The 21198-nt window shown below is 49.8% G+C and overlaps 2 protein-coding genes across 2 annotated transcripts; both read right to left on the bottom strand.

Annotated features, from left to right (window-relative positions):
- Positions 1–606: 606 nt before the first annotated feature.
- Positions 607–1557, bottom strand: LOC117008292 (bifunctional endo-1,4-beta-xylanase XylA-like). The gene is made up of 2 exons (XM_033082011.2): positions 948–1557; positions 607–869 (listed from the first exon to the last, which is right to left on the bottom strand). The coding sequence occupies exons 1-2, from the start codon at positions 1555–1557 to the stop codon at positions 607–609; spliced, it is 873 nt and encodes a 290-aa protein (XP_032937902.1).
- Positions 1558–1653: 96 nt separating this feature from the next.
- On the bottom strand, positions 1654–21093 carry NR2F6 (nuclear receptor subfamily 2 group F member 6). Its single transcript, XM_033082012.2, has 4 exons — positions 20800–21093; positions 12977–13071; positions 4305–4829; positions 1654–1928 (listed from the first exon to the last, which is right to left on the bottom strand). Exons 1-4 carry the CDS (start codon positions 21084–21086, stop codon positions 1654–1656), a joined length of 1182 nt encoding a protein of 393 aa, XP_032937903.1. The 5' UTR covers positions 21087–21093.
- Between the last annotated feature and the right edge of the window lie 105 nt (positions 21094–21198).

Below are 21198 nucleotides of genomic sequence, written 5' to 3'. Positions count from 1 at the left end.
CTGGAACCCCTCAAATTTCGGTGACAACACCAGGACCCCCAAACCTTTTGGGACAATGCCAGGACCCCAAAATTTTTGGGACAACACCAGGACCCCAAATCTTCTGGTGACAGTGCTGGAACCCCACAAATTCCAGTGACAACGCCAGGACCCCCAAAACCTTTTGGGGACAACGACAGGACCCTAAAACTTTTGGTGACAGTGCTGGAACCCCTCAAATTCTGGACAACGCCAGGACCCCATAAACTTCTGGGACAACACCAGGACCTCAAAACCTCAATCCGCCATTTTGGCCAATTCCCAATCCGCCATTCCATTCCCGGCGCCGTCCCCAATCCGCCATTCCCGGCGCCATTCCCAGTGCGGTGTTTTGGCCAGTTCCCAGTCCAGCACTCCCAGTGATGTTCCCAGTGTGGCATTCCTGGTGTTATTCCAGTCCATCCTTCCCATGGCCATTCCTGGTGCTATTCCCAGTCCGGCATTCCTGGCGCCGTTCCCATTCCGCCATTTTGGCCAATTCCCATTCCGCCATTTTGGCCAATTCCCAATCCGCATTCCCTTCCCGGTGCCATTCCTGGCGGCGTTCCCAGTGTGGCATTCCTGGTGTTATTCCAGTTCATCCTTCCCATTGCGATTCCTGGTGCCGTTCCCAGTCTGGCATTTCTGGTGCCACTCCCAGTCCGCCATTTTGGCCAATTCCCAATGTGCCATTCCATTCCTGGTGTCATTCCTTGTCTGCCATTTTGGCCAGTTCTCATCCACCATTTTGGCCAATTCCCAATGTGCCCTTCCATTCCTGGTGCTGTTCCCAATGTGGCATTCCTGGCGCTGTTCCCAATCCTCCATTCCTGGTGCTGTTCCCAATCCACCATTTTGGCCAATTCCCAATCCACCATTCCATTCCTGGTGCCGCTCCAGTCCGTCATTTTGGCCAATTCCCAGTGTACCATTTTGGCCAATTCCCAATTCACCATTCCATTCCTGGTGTTGATCCCAGTCCATCATTTTTGGCCAATTCTCATCCGCCATTTTGACCAACTCCCAGTGTGTCATTTTGGCCAATTCCCAGTCCAGCACTCCCAGTGATGTTCCCCGTGTGGCATTCCTGGTGTTATTCCAGTCCAGCATTCCCATCGCCATTCCTGGCGCCATTCCCAATCCGCCATTTTGGCCAATTCCGCCATTTTGGCCAATTCTCATCCGCCATTTTGGCCAATTCTCATCCGCCATTTTGGCCAATTCCCAATGTGCCATTTTGGCTGATTCCCATCCACCATTTTGGCCAATTCCCAATGTGCCATTTTGACCAATTCTCATCCACCATTTTGACCAATTCTCATCCGCCATTTTGACCAATTCCCATCCGCCATTTTGGCCGATTCCCATCCACCATTTTGGCCAATTCCAAATCCCGGTGCCATTCCCGGCGCCATCCCCAGTCCGCCATCCCCAGTCCGCCATTCCCAGTCCGCCATTTTGGCCAATTCCGCCATTTTGGCCAATTCTGCCATTTTGGCCAATTCTCATCCGCCATTTTGACCAATTCTCATCCGCCATTTTGGCCAATTCTCATCCGCCATTTTGGCCAATTCCCAATCCACCATTCCATTCCCGGCACCGTCCCAGTCCATCACTCCCACCTCCCCTCCCGCCCTACTGCCCGGCGCCGTAGGGCCAGTTGAAGGTGCTGCCGGACAGGAGCATGTCCCGGATCAGGGTCTCGATGGGCGTCTTGCCCACCAGGCGCATGAAGAAGAGCTGGGAGATGAGCGAGGCGGGCACGGCGCGCAACGCCGGCAGCCGCAGCAGGAGCCGCCCGAAGCGCTGCGGCTGCGCCGGGAACTGCGAGCGCTCGTACTCGGTCAGCGCCACCTGCGCCTTCTCCTGCAGGGCCTCCACGTGCGACGCGTCCGACAGGCCGCAGGCATCTGCGGGGGACACGGGGGTTAGAGGGGAATGTCCTGAAATTTATGGGGGAATGTCCCGAAATTTATAGGGGAATGTCCCGAAATTTATAGGGGAATGTTCTAAAATTTATGGGGGAATGGGTCGGGATTTATAGGGGAATGGCCTGAAATCTGTAGGGGAATGGCCTGAAATCTATAGGGGGATGTGCTAAAATTTAGAGGGGAATGTCCCGAAATTTATGGGGGAATGTCCCAAAATTCATAAGGGAAGGTCCCAAAATTCATAGCGGAATATCCCACAATTTATAGGGGAATGTCCCAAAATTTATAGGGGAATGGCCTGAAATCTATAGAGGGATGTCCTAATATTTATAGGGGAATGTCCCAAAATTCATAGGGGAATGTCCCGAAATTTATAGGAGAATGTCCCGAAATTTATGGGGGAATATCCCAAAATTTATAGCGGAATGTCCCAAAATTTAGAGGGGAATATCCCAAAATTTATAGGGGAATGTCCCAAAATTCATAGGGGATGTCCTAAAATTTATAGGGGAATGTCCCAAAATTTATAGGGGGTGTTCTAAAATTTATAGGGGATGTCCCAGAATTTATACTGGAATGTCCTAAAATTCATAGGAGAATGTCCCAAAATTTATAGGGGAATGTCCTAAAATTCATAGGGGAATGGCCCAAAATTTATAGGGGAATGTCCCAAAATTTATAGGGGAATGGCCTGAAATCTATAGGGGGATGTCCTAAAATTTAGAGGGGAATGTCCCGAAATTTATAGGGGAATGTCCCAAAATTTATAGGGGAATGTCCCAAAATTTATAGGGGAATGTCCCAAAATTCATAGCGGAATATCCCACAATTTATAGGGGAATGTCCCAAAATTTATAGGGGAATGGCCTGAAATCTATAGAGGGATGTCCTAATATTTATAGGGGAATGTCCCGAAATTTATAGGGGAATGTCCCGAAATTTATGGGGGAATGTCCCGAAATTTATAGGGGAACGTCCCAAAATTTATAGGGGAATGGGTCAGGATTTATAGGGGAATGGCCTGAAATCTATAGGGGAATGTCCTAAAATTTATAGGGGATGTCCCAGGATTTATAGGGGATGTCCCAGGATTTATAGGGGACGTCCCTCCACATGCAACGTGTCCAACAGCCCGCAGGCGTCTGCGGGGGACACCGGGGTTAGGGGGTTAGGGGTGTGCTGGGATTTGGGGAAAAATCTGGGACAGCCTCTCCCCACTTATTCCCAACACCCCAAACCCCTGGAAAACCCCAAAAACCCCTTCCCTCTCCATCCCAAATCCCCCAAACTTTGGGAAAACCCCAGGACAACCTCTCCACACTCAATCCCAAGACCCCAAACCCCCCAAAAACCCTTCCCTCCTCACCAAAACCCTCCAAAACCCCCCAAAAAATCTTCCCTCTTCATCTCAAACCCCCCAAACTTGGGGAAAAACTCGGGACAACTTCTCCCCACTCAATCCCAAGACCCCAAACCCCCAAAAACCCCTTCCCTCTTCATCCCAAACTCCCCAAACTTTGGGAAAAACTCGAGACAGCCTCTCCCCACTCAATCCCAAAAACCCAAACCCCTTCCCTCCTCACCCCAAACCCCCCAAAACCCCCAAAAACCCCAAAAACCCCTTCCCTCCTCACCAAAACCCCCCCAAACCCCCCCAAAAAATCTTCCCTCCTCATCCCAAACCTCCCAAACTTTGGGAAAAACCCAGGACAACCTCTCCTCACTCAATCCCAAGACCCCAAACCCCCAAAAACCCCTTCCCTCTTCATCCCAAACCCTCCAACCTTTGGGAAAAATCCGGGACAACCTCTCCTCACTCAATCCCAAGACCCCAAACCCCCAAAAACCCCTTCCCTCTTCATCCCAAACTCCCCAAACTTTGGGAAAAACTCGGGATAACCTTTCCCCACTCAATCCCAAGACCCCAAACCCCTTCCCTCCTCACCCCAAAACCCCCAAACTTTGGGAAAAACCCAGGACAACCTCTCCACACTCAACCCTAAGACCCCAAACCCCTTCCCTCCTCACCCCAAACCCCCCAAAACCCCCAAAAACCCCAAAAACCCCTTCCCTCCTCACCAAAACCCCTCCAAAAACCCCCAAAAAACCTTCCCTCTTCATCTCAAACCCCCCAAACTTTGGGAAAAACTCGGGACGACCTCTCCACACTCAATCCCAAGCCCCCAAACCCTGAAAAAACCCTTCCCTCTTAACCCCAAAGCCCCCCAAACTTTGGGAAAAACCCAGGACAACTTCTCCCCACTCCATCCCAAGACCCCAAACCCCTTCCCTCCTCCCCCAAACCCCCCCAAAACACCAAAAAACCTCAAACCCCCTCCCCACTCCCTGCCCTACCCGGCGTGAAGAGCGCGATGGCCTTGAGGCAGCTGTACTCGGCCGAATCCACCTGCAGCCGGTTGAGCTTGTCCACCTGCTCCTGGAACACCCGGATCTGATCCATGAAAGCCACCACCCTGTCGGCCGACATGGGCGCGGCGTGGAACCCGGCGGCCGCCAGCAGCGGGGCCATGTGCAGCGGCAGCGCCGACTGCGCCGCGTTCAGCACGAAGAGCTCGCTCCAGCTCAGCCTCAGCAACGCCACCTGGTCCGAGACCGGCAGCTCCGGGAAGAAGGGGATGTTCCGGGCCCACTCCACGGTGCTGAAGAGGAGGCGGGCGGCCAGCTCGCAGATGTTGTCGATGCCCATCACGCTGCCGTGCTGGGCGTACTGGGAGCCGTAGCGCGCGGCGGGGTAGGGCTCGGCGCGGAGCAGCTGGGAGATGAGCTCCGACACCGGCTGGCCGTTGAAGAATTCGGCGTTGGGGATGGGGTTGGGGCTGCTGCTGGAGTGGCTGGGGGGGATTCGGCCCCGTTGGACGGCTGGGGAGAGAGATGATCGAGATTTTCATCGTTGAGCCCAAAAAATCCTACTGGATTTCCATGCTGAACCCAAAAATATTGACTGGACTCTCATCCCAATCCAAATGGATCCTACTGGATCTTTGTCTCAATCCCGTGTAGATCCTACTGGATTTTCATCTTCATCGCAAAAGAAATCCATCTGGATTTTCATCATGAACCCAAAAAACTTGACTGGATTTTCATCCCAATCCCAATTCGATCCTACTGGATCTTCATCCTAATCCCATGTAGATTCTACTGGATTTTCATCCCAAATGCAAAAAATCCATCTAGATTTTCATTCCAAACTCAAAAAATTCTACAGGATCTTCATCCTAATCCTAAATGGATCCTACAAGATCTTCATCTTGATCCCATATAGATCCTACTGGATTTTCATCTCCATCGCAAAAAATCCATCTGGATTTCCATCCTGAACCCAAAAACCTGACTGGATTTTCATACCAATCCCAATTGGATCCTACTGGATCTTCATCCTAATCCCGCGTAGATCCAACTGGATTTTCATTCTAAACTCAAAAAATCGGACTGGATTTTCATCCTGAACCCAAAAATCCTACAGGATTTTCATCCCAATACCAATTGGATCCTACAGGATCTTCATCTCAATCCCATGTGGCTCCTACCGGATTTTCATTCCCATCGCAAAAAATCCAACTGGATTTGCATCCTGAACCCAAAGAATCCAACGGGATCTTCATCCCAACCCCACACAGACCCCACAGGATTTCCCCTCGACCCCACAGAGCGTTTCTGTGTTCCCAGCCCGGTCCCAGTGCTCGGTGCTGGGCGTACTGGGAGCCGTAGCGCGCGGCGGGGTAGGGCTCGGCGCGGAGCAGCTGGGAGATGAGCTCCGACACCGGCTGCCCGTTGAAGAATTCGGCGTTGGGGATGGGGTTGGGGCTGCTGCTGGAGTGGCTGGGGGGGATTCGGCCCCGTTGGACGGCTGGCGGAGAGAGATGATCGAGATTTTCATCGTTGAGACCAAAAAATCCTACCGGATTTACATCCTGAACTCAAAAAATCCTACAGAATTCTCATCCCAAACCCGAGTCAATCCTGCTGGATTTTCATCCTTGATCCCAAAAAATCCTACTGGATTTCCATCCTGAACTCAAAAAATCCTACTGGATTTCCATGCTGAACCCAAAAATCTTGACTGGACTCTCATCCCAATCCAAATGGATCCTACTGGATCTTTGTCTCAATCCCGCGTAGATCCGAATGGATTTTCATTCTAAACTCAAAAAATCCATCTGGATTTTCATCCTGAACCCAAAAAACTTGACTGGATTTTCACCCAATCCTAATTGGATCCTACTGGATCTTCGACTAGGTCCCATGTAGATCCTACTGGATCTTCATCCTTGATCCCAAAAAATTCTACTGGATTTCCATCCTGAACCCAAAAAACTTTACTGGATTTTCATCCTGAACCCAATTGGATCCTACAGGATCTTTGTCGCAATCCCATGTCGATCCTACAGGATTTTCATGCCCATTGCAAAAAATCCGACTGGATTTGCATCCTGAACCCAAAGAATCCAACAGGATCTTCATCCCAACCCCACACAGACCCCACAGGATTTCCCCCCGACCCCACAGAGCGTTTCTGGGTTCCCAGTCCGGTCCCAGTGCTCGGTGCTGGGCATACTGGGAGCCGTAGCGCGCGGCGGGGTAGGGCTCGGCGCGGAGCAGCTGGGAGATGAGCTCCGACACCGGCTGCCCGTTGAAGAATTCGGCGTTGGGGATGGGGTTGGGGCTGCTGCTGGAGTGGCTGGGGGGGATTCGGCCCCGTTGGACAGCTGGCGGGAGAAGAGATCAAGAGTTTTGTGCCTAATCTCAAAAAAGTCATCTGGATTTCCGTGCTGAAACCAAAAAATCCTACAGGATTCTCATCCCAATCCCAATTGGATCCTACTGGATCTTCGTCTTGATCCCATGTGGATCCTAAAGGATTTTTATCCCCATCACAAAAAAATCCAACTGGATTTTCATTCTAAACTCAAAAATTCCGACCGGATCTTCATCCTGAACCCAAAAAACTTGACTGGATTTTCATCCCAATCCCAATAGGATCCTACAGGATCTTTGTCTCGATCCCATGTAGATCCTAATGGATTTTCATTCTAAACACAAAAAATCCTATTGGATTTTCATCCTGAACCCAAAAAACTTGACTGCATTTTCATCCCAATCCTAATTGGATCCCACTGGATCTTCATCTCAATCCCATGCAGATCCTACTGGATTTTCAACCTTGATCCCAAAAAATCCTACTGGATTTACACCCTGAACCCAAAAAACCTGACTGGATTTTCATCCCAATCCCAATTGGATCCTACTGGATCTTCATCCTAATCCCGTGTAGATCCTACTGGATTTTCATTCTAAACTCAAAAAACCTGACTGGATCTTCATCCCAATCCTAAATGGATCCTACAGGATCTTCATCTCAATCCCATGTGGATTCTACTGAATTTTCATCCCCATTGTAAAAAATCCGACTGGATTTTCATTCTAAACTCAAAACATCCATCTGGATTTTCATCCTGAACCCAAAGATTCCAACTGGCTCTTCATCCCAACCCCACACAGACCCTACAGGATTTTCCCCCCACCCCACAGAGCGTTTCTGGGTTCCCAGCCCAGTCCCAGTGCTCCGTGCTGGGCGTACTGGGAGCCGTAGCGCGCGGCGGGGTAGGGCTCGGCGCGGAGCAGCTGGGAGATGAGCTCCGACACCGGCTGCCCGTTGAAGAATTCGGCGTTGGGGATGGGGTTGGGGCTGCTGCTGGAGTGGCTGGGGGGGATTCGGCCCCGTTGGATGGTTGGGGAGAGAGATGATCGAGATTTTCATCGTTGAGCCCAAAAAATCCTACTGGATTTCCATGCTGAACCCAAAAATCTTGACTGGACTCTCATCCCAATCCAAATGGATCCTACTCGATCTTCACCTCAATCCCGCGCAGATCCGACTGGATTTTCATCCAAAATGCAAAAATCTTGACTGGATTTTCATCCCAGTCCTTAATGGATCCTACAGGACCTTCACCTCGATCCCATGTGGATCCTACAGGATTTTCATCCCCATCGCAAAAAAATCCAACTGGATTTTCATTCCAAACTCAAAAAATCTGACTGGATCTTCATCCTGAACCTAAAAAACTTGACTGGATTTTCATCACAATCCCAATTGGATCCTACAGGATCTTCGACTCAATCCCGTGTAGATCCCACTGGATTTTCATCACCATTGCAAAAAATCCGACTGGATTTTCATCCCAAATGCAAAAAATCCATCTAGATTTTCATTCCAAACTCAAAAAATTCTACAGGATCTTCATCCTAATCCTAAATGGATCCTACAGGATCTTTATCTCGATCCCATATAGATCCTACTGGATTGTCATTCCCATCACAAAAAATCCATCTGGATTTTCATCATGAACCCAAAAAACTTGACCGGATTTTCATCCCGATCCCAATTGGATCCTACTGGATCTTCATCCTAATCCCATGTAGATCCTACTGGATTTTCATTCTAAACTCAAAAAATCCGACTGGATTTTCATTCTAAACTCAAAAAATCCGACTGGATTTGCATCCTGAACCCAAAGAACCCAACAGGATCTTCATCCCAACCCCACACAGACCCTACAGGATTTCCCCCCGACCCCACAGAGCGTTTCTGGGTTCCCAGCCCGGTCCCAGTGCTCGGTGCTGGGCGTACTGGGAGCCGTAGCGCGCGGCGGGGTAGGGCTCGGCGCGGAGCAGCTGGGAGATGAGCTCCGACACCGGCTGCCCGTTGAAGAATTCGGCGTTGGGGATGGGGTTGGGGCTGCTGCTGGAGTGGCTGGGGGGGATTCGGCCCCGTTGGACGGCTGGCGGGAGAAGAGATCAAGATTTTCATCGTTGAGCTCGAAAAATCCTACCGGATTTGCATCCTGAACTCAAAAAATCCTACAGAATTCTCATCCCAAAACCAAGTCAATCCTGCTGGATTTTAATCCTTAATCCCAAAAAATCCTACTGGATTTCCATCCTGAATGCAAAAAATTCAACTCGATTTTCATCCCAATCCCAATTGGATCCTACTGGATCTTCATCTAGATCCCATGTAGATCCATCTGGATTTCCATCCTGAACTCAAAAAATCCTAATGGATTTCCATGCTGAACCCAAAAAACCGGACTGGATTTTCATCCCAATCCCAATTGGATCCTACTGGATCTTTGTCTTGATCCCATGTGGATCCTACATTATTTTCATCCCCATCGCAAAAAATCCGACTGGATTTTCATTCCAAACTCAAAAACTCCGACTGGATTTTCATCCTGAACCCAAAAAACTTGACTGGATTTTCATCCCAATCCCAATTGGATCCCACTGGATCTTCATCCTAATCCCGTGTAGATCCTACTGGATTTTCATTCTAAACTCAAAAATCCAACTGGATTTGCATCCTGAACCCAAAGAACCCAACAGGATCTTCATCTCAACCCCACACAGACCCCACAGGATTTTCCCCTGACCCCACAGAGCGTTTCTGGGTTCCCAGCCCGGTCCCAGTGCTCGGTGCTGGGCGTACTGGGAGCCGTAGCGCGCGGCGGGGTAGGGCTCGGCGCGGAGCAGCTGGGAGATGAGCTCCGACACCGGCTGCCCGTTGAAGAATTCGGCGTTGGGGATGGGGTTGGGGCAGCTGCTGGAGTGGCTGGGGGGGATTCGGCCCCGTTGGACGGCTGGCGGAGAGAGATGATCAAGATTTCCATCCTTGATCCCAAAAAATCCTACTGGATTTGCATCCTGAACTCAAAAAATCCTACAGGATTCTCATCCCAAACGCAAAAAATCCTACAGGATTCTCATCTCAAACCCAAGTCAATCCTGCTGGATTTTCATCCTTGATCCCAAAAAATCCTACTGGATTTCCACCCTGAACACAAAAAATTCAACTGGATTTTCATCCCAATCCCAATTGGTTCCTACTGGATCTTCATCCTAATCCCATGCAGATCTTACTGGATCTTCATCCTTGATCCCAAAAAATTCTACTGGATTTCCATCCTGAACCCAAAAAACTTTACTAGATTTTCATCCTGAACCCAATTGGATCCTACAGGATCTTTGTCGCAATCCCATGTCGATCCTACAGGATTTTCATGCCCATTGCAAAAAATCCGACTGGATTTTCATCCTGAACCCAAAGAATCCAACAGAATCTTCATCCCAACCCCACACAGACCCCACAGGATTTCCCCCCGACCCCACAGAGCGTTTCTGGGTTCCCAGCCCGGTCCCAGTGCTCGGTGCTGGGCGTACTGGGAGCCGTAGCGCGCAGCGGGGTAGGGCTCGGCGCGGAGCAGCTGGGAGATGAGCTCCGACACCGGCTGCCCGTTGAAGAATTCGGCGTTGGGGATGGGGTTGGGGCTGCTGCTGGAGTGGTTGGGGGGGATTCGGCCCCGTTGGACGGCTGGCGGAGAGAAATGATCAAGATTTTCATCCTTGATCCCAAAAAATCCTACCAGATTTACATCCTGAACTCAAAAAATCCTACAGGATTCTCAACCCAAACACAAAAAATCGTACAGGATTCTCATCCCAAACCCAAGTCAATCCTGCTGGATTTTCATCCTTGATCCCAAAAAATCCTACTGGATTTCCACCCTGAACGCAAAAAATTCAACTGGATTTTCATCCCAATCCCAACTGGCTCCTACTGGATCTTCATCTCGATCCCATGTAGATTGTACTGGATTTTCATCCTGAACTCAAAAAACTTGACTGGATTTTCATCCCAAACCCAATTGGATCCTATTGGATCTTCATCCTAATCCCATGCAGATCTTACTGGATCTTCATCCTTGATCCCAAAAAATTCTACTGGATTTCCATCCTGAACCCAAAAAACTTGACTGGATTTTCATCCCAATCCCAATAGGATCCTACTGGATCTTCATCTCAATCCTGTGTAGATCCTACAGGATTTTCATCCCAAATGCAAAAAATCCATCTAGATTTTCATTCCAAACTCAAAAAATTCTACAGGATCTTCATCCTAATCCTAAATGGATCCTACAGGATCTTTATCTCGATCCCATATAGATCTTACTGGATTTTCATCCCCATCTCAAAAAATCCATCTGGATTTCCATCCTGAACCCAAAAACCTGACTGGATTTTCATACCAATCCCAATTGGATCCTACTGGATCTTCATCCTAATCCCACGTAGATCCAACAGGATTTTCATTCTAAACTCAAAAAATCCGACTGGATTTGCATCCTGAACCCAAAGAATCCAACGGGATCTTCATCCCAACCCCACACAGACCCTACAGGATTTCCCCCTGACCCCACAGAGCGTTTCTGGGTTCCCAGCCCGGTCCCAGAGCTCCGTGCTGGGCGTACTGGGAGCCGTAGCGCGCAGCGGGGTAGGGCTCGGCGCGGAGCAGCTGGGAGATGCGCTCCGACACCGGCTGCCCGTTGAAGAATTCAGCGTTGGGGATGGGGTTGGGGCTGCTGCTGGAGTGGCTGGGGGGGATTCGGCCCCGTTGGACAGCTGGCGGGAGAAGAGATCAAGAGTTTTGTACCCAATCTCAAAAAATCCTACTGGATTTTCATCCTTGATCCCAAAAAATCCTACTGGATTTCCATGCTGAAATGAAAAAATCCTACAGGATTCTCATTCCAATTCCAACTGGATCCTACTGGATCTTCGTCTTGATCCCATATGGATCCTACTGGATTTTCATCCCCATCCCAAAAAATCCGACTGGATTTTCATTCCAAACCCAAAAAATCCAACTGGGTTTACACCCTGAACCCAAAAATCCTGACTGGACCTTCATCCCAATCCCAATTGGATCCTACTGGATCTTCGTCTCGATCCCATGTAGATCCTACTGGATTTTCATCCCAAACACAAAAAATCCGACTGGATTTTCATCCTGAACCCAAAAAACTTGACTGCATTTTCATCCCAATCCTAAAGGGATCCTACAGGATCTTCATCCTAATCCCATGCAGATCCTACTGGATTTTCAACCTTGATCCCAAAAAATCCTACTGGATTTACACCCTGAACCCAAAAAACCTGACTGGATTTTCATCCCAATCTTAACTGGATCCTACTCGATCTTCATCCTAATCCTGTGTAGATCCTACTGGATTTTCATTCTAAACTCAAAAAACCTGACTGGATCTTCATCCCAATCCTAAATGGATCCTACAGGATCTTCATCTCAATCCCATATGGATCCTACTGGATTTTCATCCCCATCGTAAAAAATCCGACTGGATTTTCATTCCAAACCCAAAAAATCCGACTGGATTTGCATCCTGAACCCAAAGAATCCAACAGGATCTTCATCCCAACCCCACACAGACCCCACAGGATTTCCCCCCGACCCCACAGAACGTTTCTGGGTTCCCAGCCCGGTCCCACTGCTCCGTGCTGGGAGAATTCAGCGTTGGGAATGGGGCTGTGCAGGAGTGGAAAAAAGCAGGAAAAAGTTGGGGAAAAGCAGGAAAAAAGGCAGGAAAAAGCAGAGAAAAAAGCAGGAAAAAGCAGAAAAAAAATGCAGGAAAAAAGTGGGGTAAAAAGCAGGAAAAACTGAAGAAAAAACAGGGAAAAAAGCAGGAAAAAAGTCGTGAAAAAAGGAAAATAAAAGAAAAAATGTGGGGAAAAAAGTAGGAATAGAGTGGGGGAAAAAAGCAGAAAAAAGTAAGGAAAAAGCAGAAAAAAGCAGGGGAAAAAGCAGGAAAAAAAGCAGAATAAAGCTGGAAAAAAGTGGGAAAAAGAGGGGAAACAGCAGAAAAAATGCAGGAAAAAGTGGGGAAAAAAGCAGAAACAATAGGGAAAAAAAGATTTTTAAAAGCAGGGAAAAAAGCTGGGAAAAAGCAGGAAAAAAGTGGGGAAAAAAGTGGGGGAAAAGTAGGAAAAAAGTGGAAAAAAAGTAGAAAAAAAGCAGAAAAAAAGCAGAATAAAAGCAGAAAAAAGCAAGAAAAAAGCAGGAAAAAGCAGGAAAAAAGTGGGAAAAATGGGATTTTTTTCCTGAAACCTAGGATTCCCAGCATCCCTGGGATTTTTGGGAATTTTCTCCGTACCTTCCTTCCTCATTCCCACCCGGAAGCACTTCTTGAGGCGGCAGTACTGGCACTGGTTCCGGTGGTGTTGGTCGATCTGGCAATCGCGGTTGGATCTGCGGGAACGGCCGGGATCAGCGGGAATTCCCAGAATTCCCAAAATTCCCAAGAACCTGAGCTCCCCCATTATGGATTCCATTCCCAAATTCATCCTGGAATTCCCAAAATTCCCAAAATTCCAGGAATCTGAGCTCCCCCCAGTCATGGATCCCATCCTCAAATTCATCCTGAATTCCCAAAATTCCCAAAATTCCCAAAATTTCAGGAATTTGAGGCCTCTCACATCATGGATCCCATTCCAAAATTCATCCTGGAATTCCCCAAATTCCTGGGAATTTGAGCTCCCCCATTATGAATCCCATTCTGAAATTCTTCCTGGAATTCCCAGAATTCCCAAAATTCCAGGAATTTGAGGCCTCCCCCATTATGGATCCCATTCCCAAATTCTTCCTGGAATTCCCAAAATTCCCAAAATTCCTGCGAATTTGTGCTCCCCTCATCATGGAATCCATTCCCAAATTCCTCCCAGAATTCCCAAAATTCCTGGAATTTGAGGCCTCTCCCATCATGAATCCCATTCCCAAATTCATCCTGGAATTCCTGGAATTCCCAAAATTTCAGGGATCTGAGCTCCCTCCCATCAAGGATCCCATTTCCAAAATCAGCCTGGAATTCCCAAAATTCCAGGAATTCCCAGGAATCTGAGCTCCCTCCCATCAAGGATCCCATCCTCAAATTCATCCTGAAATTCCCAAAATTCCAGGAATTTGAGGCCTCCACCATTATGGATTCCATCCCCAAATTCTTCCTGGAATTCCCAAAATTCCAGGAATTTGAGCTCCCTCCCATCATGGATCCCATTCCCCAATTCCTTCCAGAATTCTTGGAATTCCCAAAATTCCCAAGAACCTGAGCTCCCCCATTATGGATCCCATTCCCAAATTAGTCATGGAATTCCCAGAATTCCCAAAATTCCAGGAATTTGAGGCCTCTCACATCATGGATCCCATTCCCAAAATCAGTCTGGAATTCCCAAAATTCCAGGAATTCCCAGGAATCTGAGCTCCCCCCCATCAAGGATCCCATTCCCAAATGCATCCTGGAATTCCTGGAATTCTCAAAATTCCTGGAATTTGTTCTCCCCCCATCATGGATCCCATTCCCCAATTCTTCCTGGAATTCCTGGAATTCCCAAAATTTCAGGGATCTGAGCTCTCCCCCATCATGGATCCCATTTCCAAAATCAGCCTGGAATTCCCAAAATTCCAGGAATTCCCAGGAATTTGAGCTCCCCCATTATGGATCCCATCCCCAAATTCATCCCAGAATTCCCAAAATTCCCAAAATTCCAGGAATTTGAAGCCTCTCACATCATGGATCCCATTCCGAAATTCATCCAGAATTCCCAAAATTCCAGGAATTTGTGATCCTCCCACCATGGATTCCATTCTGAAATTCTTCCTGGAATTCCCAGAATTCCAAAAATTCCAGGAATCTGTTCTCCCCCCATCATGGATCCCATCCTCAAATTCATCCTATAATTCCCAAAATTCCCAAAATTCCAAGAATTTAAGGCCTCTCACATCATGGATCCCATTCCGAAATTCCTCCCAGAATTCCAGGAATTCCCAAAATTCCCAAGAACCTGAGCTCCCCCATTATGGATTCCATTCCCAAATTCTTCCTGGAATTCCCAAAATTCCAAAAATTCCTGGGAATTGGAGCTCGCTCCGATCATGGAACCAAATTCCTCCCAAAATTGGATTTGGGAATTCAGGATGAGTTCTGGGGCTGGATTTGGGAATTGGGGTTGGATTTGGATTTGGGAATTCAGGATGAGTTTTGGGTCTGGATTTGGGAATTCAGGATAAATTCTGGGTCTGGATTTGGGAATTGGGGCTGGTTTGAGAATTGGGGCTGGATTTGGGGCTGGATTTGGGAATTCAGGATGAATTCTGGGGCTGGATTTGGGAATTGGGGCTGGATTTGGAAATTGGGGTTGGTTTGGGAATTTGGGCTGGATTTGGGGCTGGATTTGGGAATTCAAGATGAGTTTTGGGGCTGGATTTGGGAATTCAGGATAAATTCTGGGGTTGGATTTGGGAATTCAGGCTGAGTTCTGGGGCTGGATTTGGGAATTGAGGCCGAGCTCAGGCTGGATTTGGGGCTGGATTTGGGAATTCAGGATGAATTCTGGGGCTGGATTTGGGAATTGGGGTTGGATTTGGGGCTGGATTTGGGAATTCAGGATGAATTCTGGGGCTGGATTTGGGAATTGGGGCCGAGCTCAGGCTGCAGCCGCAGCGATCCCGACACGGATCCTTCCGGAATCCCAACACAGAATTAATTCAGCCCCGACATCCCCGGCACGGAGCCGAGAGCGGCGCTGACGTCTCCATCCAGGAAAAGGGACGGGAATTATTCCAGGATTAAAATATGGATAAAAATTGGGTTAAAAATATGGATTTAAAAATATTATGAATAAAAATAATATGGATAAAAATATTATGGATTAAAATATTACGGATTAAAATAATGTGGATTAAAATAATGTGGAATAAAAGTGGATAAAAATCATCTGGATCATTCCCATCAGGGATTTTGAATTTTGGGGAAAGGGACAGGAATTATCCAGAATTAAAATATGGATAAAAATTGGATTTAAAATATGGATTAAAAAATATTATGAATAAAAATAATATGGATAAAAATATTATTGATAAAAATATCATGGATTAAAATATTATTGATTAAAATATTATGGATTAAAAGAATGTGGATTAAAATATTATGGATTAAAAATGGATTAAAAATATCTGGATCATTCCCATCAGGGATTTTGGAATTTTGGGAAAAGCTGCCAAAAATCCTCCCGGATTAAAATATGGATAAAAATTGGATTAAAAATATGGATAAAAATATGATGGATAAAAATAACATGGATTAAAATAATGTGGAGTAAAATATTATGGATAAAATATTCTGGATTGAAAGTGGATTAAAAATATCTGGATAATTCCCATAATGGATTTGGAAATTTGGGAAAAGAACCTGGGAATTATCCTGGCTAAAAAACCTGAAATCAATTTGGGAATCACCAGGATTTGGGATATTCCAGAGGGTTTTTTATCCCTTTTTTTTTAAATTTCCAGAGGGTTTTTTCCCTTTTTTTTTTAATTTCAGAACCCAGGAATCAATTTAGGAATCGCTGGGATTTGGGATATTCCAGAAAATTTTATTCTTTTTTTTTTAAAATTTATTTGGGAATTTTGAGGTTTTTTTCCAGCTCCCAGATCCCGTTTTTATTCCAGGAATCCAAAAGCTCATTTGCATATTCCGAGTGCCGTTAATTATCGCTGCCGCTAATTACCCGCCCTAATTAAGTCATTAGCACAGCCCGGGCCCTTCTTCGGAGATTCCCGAATTTCCCAGCTCGATTTTCCATCGGGGATTTTTTTGGGGGAAGGTTTGGCTGATGGAAAAAATCCAGGATAATTTTTGGGAGCTTTTCCTGAAATTCCAAATCCACAATCGGGGTCACCCAGACAATTTTATCAATTAAAAAAAAATCTGGGATAATTTTTGTGAACTTTTCCCAAAATTCCAAACCCTCAATTGGGGAATTATCCAGGTTTTTTTAATCCATTTTTAAAAATCCGGGATAATTTTAGGATCAGGAGCTGATTCCAGCCAGGATTGGATCCCACAGCTCCCAGATGATTCCTGATCCCAGAGGATCCCTGAGCCGGGATGAGGGAACGGGAAAATTTGGGAATTCCAGGAGCAGCCTGGGATTGGGGATCCCCTCGTTCCAAACTCTGGGAATTCCCCAGGGATCCCACGGGGTGGGGAATGCTCAGGGATCCCAGATCCCAAAAATCCCAGAGGATCCCTGATCCCGGGATCCCCCCCAGATTCCTGATCCCAATATCCCAGAATTCCAGAGGTTCCCTGCTCCTGATATTCCAGGGAATTCCTGCTCCAAGATCTCAGAATTCCATAGGATCTTTGATCCTGGGATCCCCCTGATCCTGGTGTTCCCCTCGATCCCAGATCAAAAATATCCCAGATGATCCCTGATTCTGGGATCCCCCTGGATTCCTGATCCCAATATTCCACATCCTGGTGTTCCCCTGGATCCCAGATCCCAAAAATCCCAGAGGATTTCCAATCCCAGGATGCCCCTGGATTCCTGATCCCAATGTCCCAGGTCCTGGTGTTCCCCTGGATACCAGATCTCAGAATTCCAGAGGATCCCTAATCCTGGGAACCCCCCAGATCCCAGATCCTGGTGTTCTCCTGGATCTCAGATTCCAGAGGATCCCTGATCCCAGTATCCCAGATCCCATTATCCCCCTGGATCCCTGATCCCACTATCCCAGTGGATCTCCATTCTGATATTCCTGATCCTGGAATTTCAAAGGATCCCTGTCCCCTGTATTGACCTGGATCCCTGCTCCCGTTATCCCAGATCCCGTTATCCCCCTGGATCCCAGCTCCTCACATTCCAGGGGATCCCTGCTCCCAGGATCCTGGTGGATCTCCACTTCTGGGATCCCTGATCCCAATATCCTGGATCCCATTTTCCCCCTGGATCCCTGCTCCCGTTATCCCAGATCCCAATATCCCCCTGGATCCCTGGTCCCAGTATCCCGGATCCCAGTATTGACCTGGATCCCCGCTCCCAATATCCCAGTGGATCCCATTATCCCCCTGGATCCCTGTTCCTCATATTCCAGGGGATCCCTGATCCCAACATCCCAGTGGATCCCATTATCCCCCCTGCTCCCAGTATCCCAGATCCCATTATCCCCCTGGATCTCTGCTCCCAGTCCCAGTGGCTCCTGCTGTCCCTGTTCCCAGTATTCCAGGGGATCCCTGCTCCTAACATCCCAGTGGATCCCATTATCCCCCCAGATCCCTGTTCCTGGTATCCCAGGGGATCCCTGATCCCAATATCCCAGTGGATCCCATTATCCCCCCTGCTCCCAGTATCCCAGATCCCATTATCCCCCCAGATCCCTGTTCCCAGTGTCCCTGTTCCCAATATCCCAGGGGATCTCTGATCCCAACATCCCAGTGGATCCCATCGTCCCCCCTGCTCCTGGTATCCCGGATCCCGTTATCCCCCCAGATCCCTGTTCCCGGTATTCCAGGGGGTCCCACTGACCCTGTTCCTGGTATTCCAGGGGATCCCTGATCCCAGTGGATCCCATTTCTCACCTAGATCCCTGCTCCCAGTATCCCAGATCCCGTTATCCCCCCAGATCCCTGTTCCCGGTATTCCAGGCACTCCCACTGTCCCTGTTCCCGGTATTGACCTGGATCCCTGATCCCAATATCCCAGTGGATCCCATTATCCCCCAGATCCCTGCTCCCAGTATTCCAGGGGATCCCGGCGTCCCTGTACCCAGTGTCCCTATCCCTGACCCCGTTGGATCCCATTGGATCCTGCTGTTCCCGGTGTCCCTGTTCCAAATCCCGTTGGATCCCGTTGTTCCCACTGTTCCCGGCGTCCTGGATCCTGTTATCCCCCCAGATCCCTGTTCCCAGTGTCCCTGTCCCTGATCCCATTGGATCCCACTGTTCCTGGTGGCCCTGTCCCCGATCCCATTGGATCCCGCTGTTCCCGGTGTCCCTGTCCCTATTCCTGCTGTTCCCAGCATTCCTGCAGCTCCCAGCAGATCTCGGCCGTGCCCAGGGTGAGACACAGGAACCGCGGGAATGCCGGGAGTGCCGGGAACAGCGGGAATGGACTGGGAAAAACTGGGAATAAACAACAGGAATAGACCGGGAATAAACACTGGGAAAACTGGGAATAAACACTGGGAACACCGGGAATGGACACTGGGAATGGACACTGGGAATGGACACTGGCAACACTGGGAACAAACACTGGGAATGGACCGGGAAAAACTGGGAATAAACACCTGGAATGGACTGGGAATAAACACTGGCAACACTGGGAATAAACACCGGGAATGGACTGGGAAAAACTGGGAATAAACTCTGGGAATAGACTGGAAATGAACACCGGGAATGGACATTGGGAACACTGGGAATGGACTGGGATGGACACTGGGATGGACATTGGGAATGGACACTGGGATGGACACTGGGATGGACTGGGATGGACACTGGGATGGACACTGGGATGGACACTGAGATGGACACCGGGAATGGACACTGGGAGGGACACTGGGAATAGAATCGGATGGACACTGGGAATGGACACTGGGATGGACTGGGATGGACACTGGGATGGACACTGGGATGGACACTGGGATGGACACTGGGAATGGACACTGGGATGGACTGGGATGGACTGGGATGGACACTGGGATGGACACTGGGAATGGACACTGGGATGGACTGGGATGGACACGGGAATGGACACTGGGATGGACACTGGGAATGGACACTGGGATGGACACTGGGAACACTGGGAACACTGGGATGGACACTGGGATGGACACTGGGAATAGAATGGGATGGACACTGGGATGGACACCAGGAACACCAGGAATGGACACTGGGATGGACTGGAGTGGACTGGGATGGACACTGGGAATAGAATGGGATGGACTGGAATGGACACCGGGAATGGGAGCAGCTGTGGGGTGGGAAACCAGTGCTGAACTGGGAGCTGCTGGTTTCTACTGGGGGACCCTCAAACCACACTGGGGACCCCTAATTTGTACTGGGAGCTGCTGGTTTGTACTGGGACAGCCCCATGCTGCACTGGAACCAACTGGTTTGTACTGGGACACCCTTGTACTGCACTGGTTTGTACTGGGACACCCTCGTACTGCACTGGTTTGAACTGGGACAACCTCGTGCCGCACTGGAACCCACTGGTTTGTACTGGGAGCCGCTGGTTTGTACTGGGACAACCCCAGCACCACCACACTGAGACCCTCAGCCGAGATCCCCCCGGTTCCCCCATCCCGGGTGTCCCCACGGTGTCCCCACGGTGTCCCCCTGTCCCCTGGGTGTCCCCTGGGTGTCCCCTGGGTGTCCCTGTGCTCCTCTCCAGGTGTCCCCTGCTCCTCTCCAGGTGTCCCCTGCTCCCTCCAGGTGTCCCTTGCTCCTCTCCAGGTGTCCCCTGCTCCCTCCAGGTGTCCCCCTGGTTCCCCCCATCCCCGGCTGTCCCCTCGCTGTCCCCTCACTGTCCCCCCGTCTCCTGGGTGTCCTCCGGGTGTCCCTGTGCTCCCTCCAGGTGTCTCCTGGTCCCTCATGGTGTCCCTCAGGTGTCCCCCTGGTTCCTCCCATCCCCAGGTGTCCCCTACTCCTCTCCAGGTGTCCCCACGGGTGTCCCTGTGCTCCCTCCAGGTGTCCCCTGCTCCTCTCCAGGTGTCCCCTGGTCCCTCCAGGTGTTCCCATGGTGTCCCTCAGGTGTCCCCCTGGTTCCTCCCATCCCCAGGTGTCTCCTGCTCCTCTCCAGGTGTCCCCAGGGTGTCCCTATGCTCCCTCCAGGTGTCCCCTGCTCCACTCCAGGTGTCCCCAGGGTGTCCCTGTGCTCCTCTCCAGGTGTCCCCTGCTCCACTCCAGGTGTCCCCAGGGTGTCCCTATGCTCCTTCCAGGTGTCCCCCTGGTTCCCCCCATCCCCAGGTGTCCCCTGCTCCTCTCCAGGTGTCGCACCGGTGTCCCTTGCTCCTCTCCAGGTGTCCCCAGGTGTCCCCTGCTCCTCTCCAGGTGTCCCCACGATGTCCCCCTGCTTCCCCCCATCCCCCGCTGTCCCCTCACCGTCCCCGCTGTCCCCTCGCTGTCCCCCCCGGTGTCACCTGCAGGTGTAGGTCAGGTTCCTGCGGATGCTGCGTTTGAAGAAGCTCTTGCAGCCCTCGCAGGTGAACACGCCGTAGTGCTTCCCGCTGGATTTGTCCCCGCACACCACGCAGTCCGCGCCGGCCCCGGGCCGCTCCTCCTCGCCGTGCTCCGCGTCGCTGCCGCCGCCACCGGGGGACGCCGCCTCCTCCGGGCCACCGCCAGCGCCACCGGCTCCGGGGCCGCCGCCGCCGCCGCCGCCTCCGCCACCGTTCGGTTCGCCCCAAGCGCCGGCCACCATGGCCATGGCTCCGCGGGGCTCGGCGGGGTCAGCGCCGCATGGAGCGGAGCCTCCCGGGGCTGCTCCCGGTGCTGCTGCTCCCGGTTCTTCTACAGCTCCTGGTGCTGCTCCTGGTTCT

Source organism: Catharus ustulatus, chromosome 29, assembly GCF_009819885.2.
Source record: "Catharus ustulatus isolate bCatUst1 chromosome 29, bCatUst1.pri.v2, whole genome shotgun sequence".
Classification (NCBI taxonomy): domain Eukaryota; kingdom Metazoa; phylum Chordata; class Aves; order Passeriformes; family Turdidae; genus Catharus; species Catharus ustulatus.
This window is presented reverse-complemented; position numbering and strand designations above follow the sequence as displayed.

Excerpts from the sequence above, each read along its gene's own strand:
- LOC117008292 (XM_033082011.2), bottom strand. The coding sequence starts at position 1,557 with ATGGCGGATGAGAATTGGTCAAAATGGCGGATGAGAATTGGCCAAAAT. Across the intron at positions 870-947 it reads ATTGGGAATTGGCCAAAATG|GTGGATTGGGAACAGCACCA; the intron begins GTACACTGGGAA and ends TTGGCCAAAATG.
- NR2F6 (XM_033082012.2), bottom strand. The coding sequence starts at position 21,086 with ATGGCCATGGTGGCCGGCGCTTGGGGCGAACCGAACGGTGGCGGAGGC. Across the intron at positions 13,072-20,799 it reads AACCTGACCTACACCTGCAG|ATCCAACCGCGATTGCCAGA; the intron begins GTGACACCGGGG and ends CCGTTCCCGCAG. Across the intron at positions 1,929-4,304 it reads CATCGCGCTCTTCACGCCGG|ATGCCTGCGGCCTGTCGGAC; the intron begins GTAGGGCAGGGA and ends TGTCCCCCGCAG.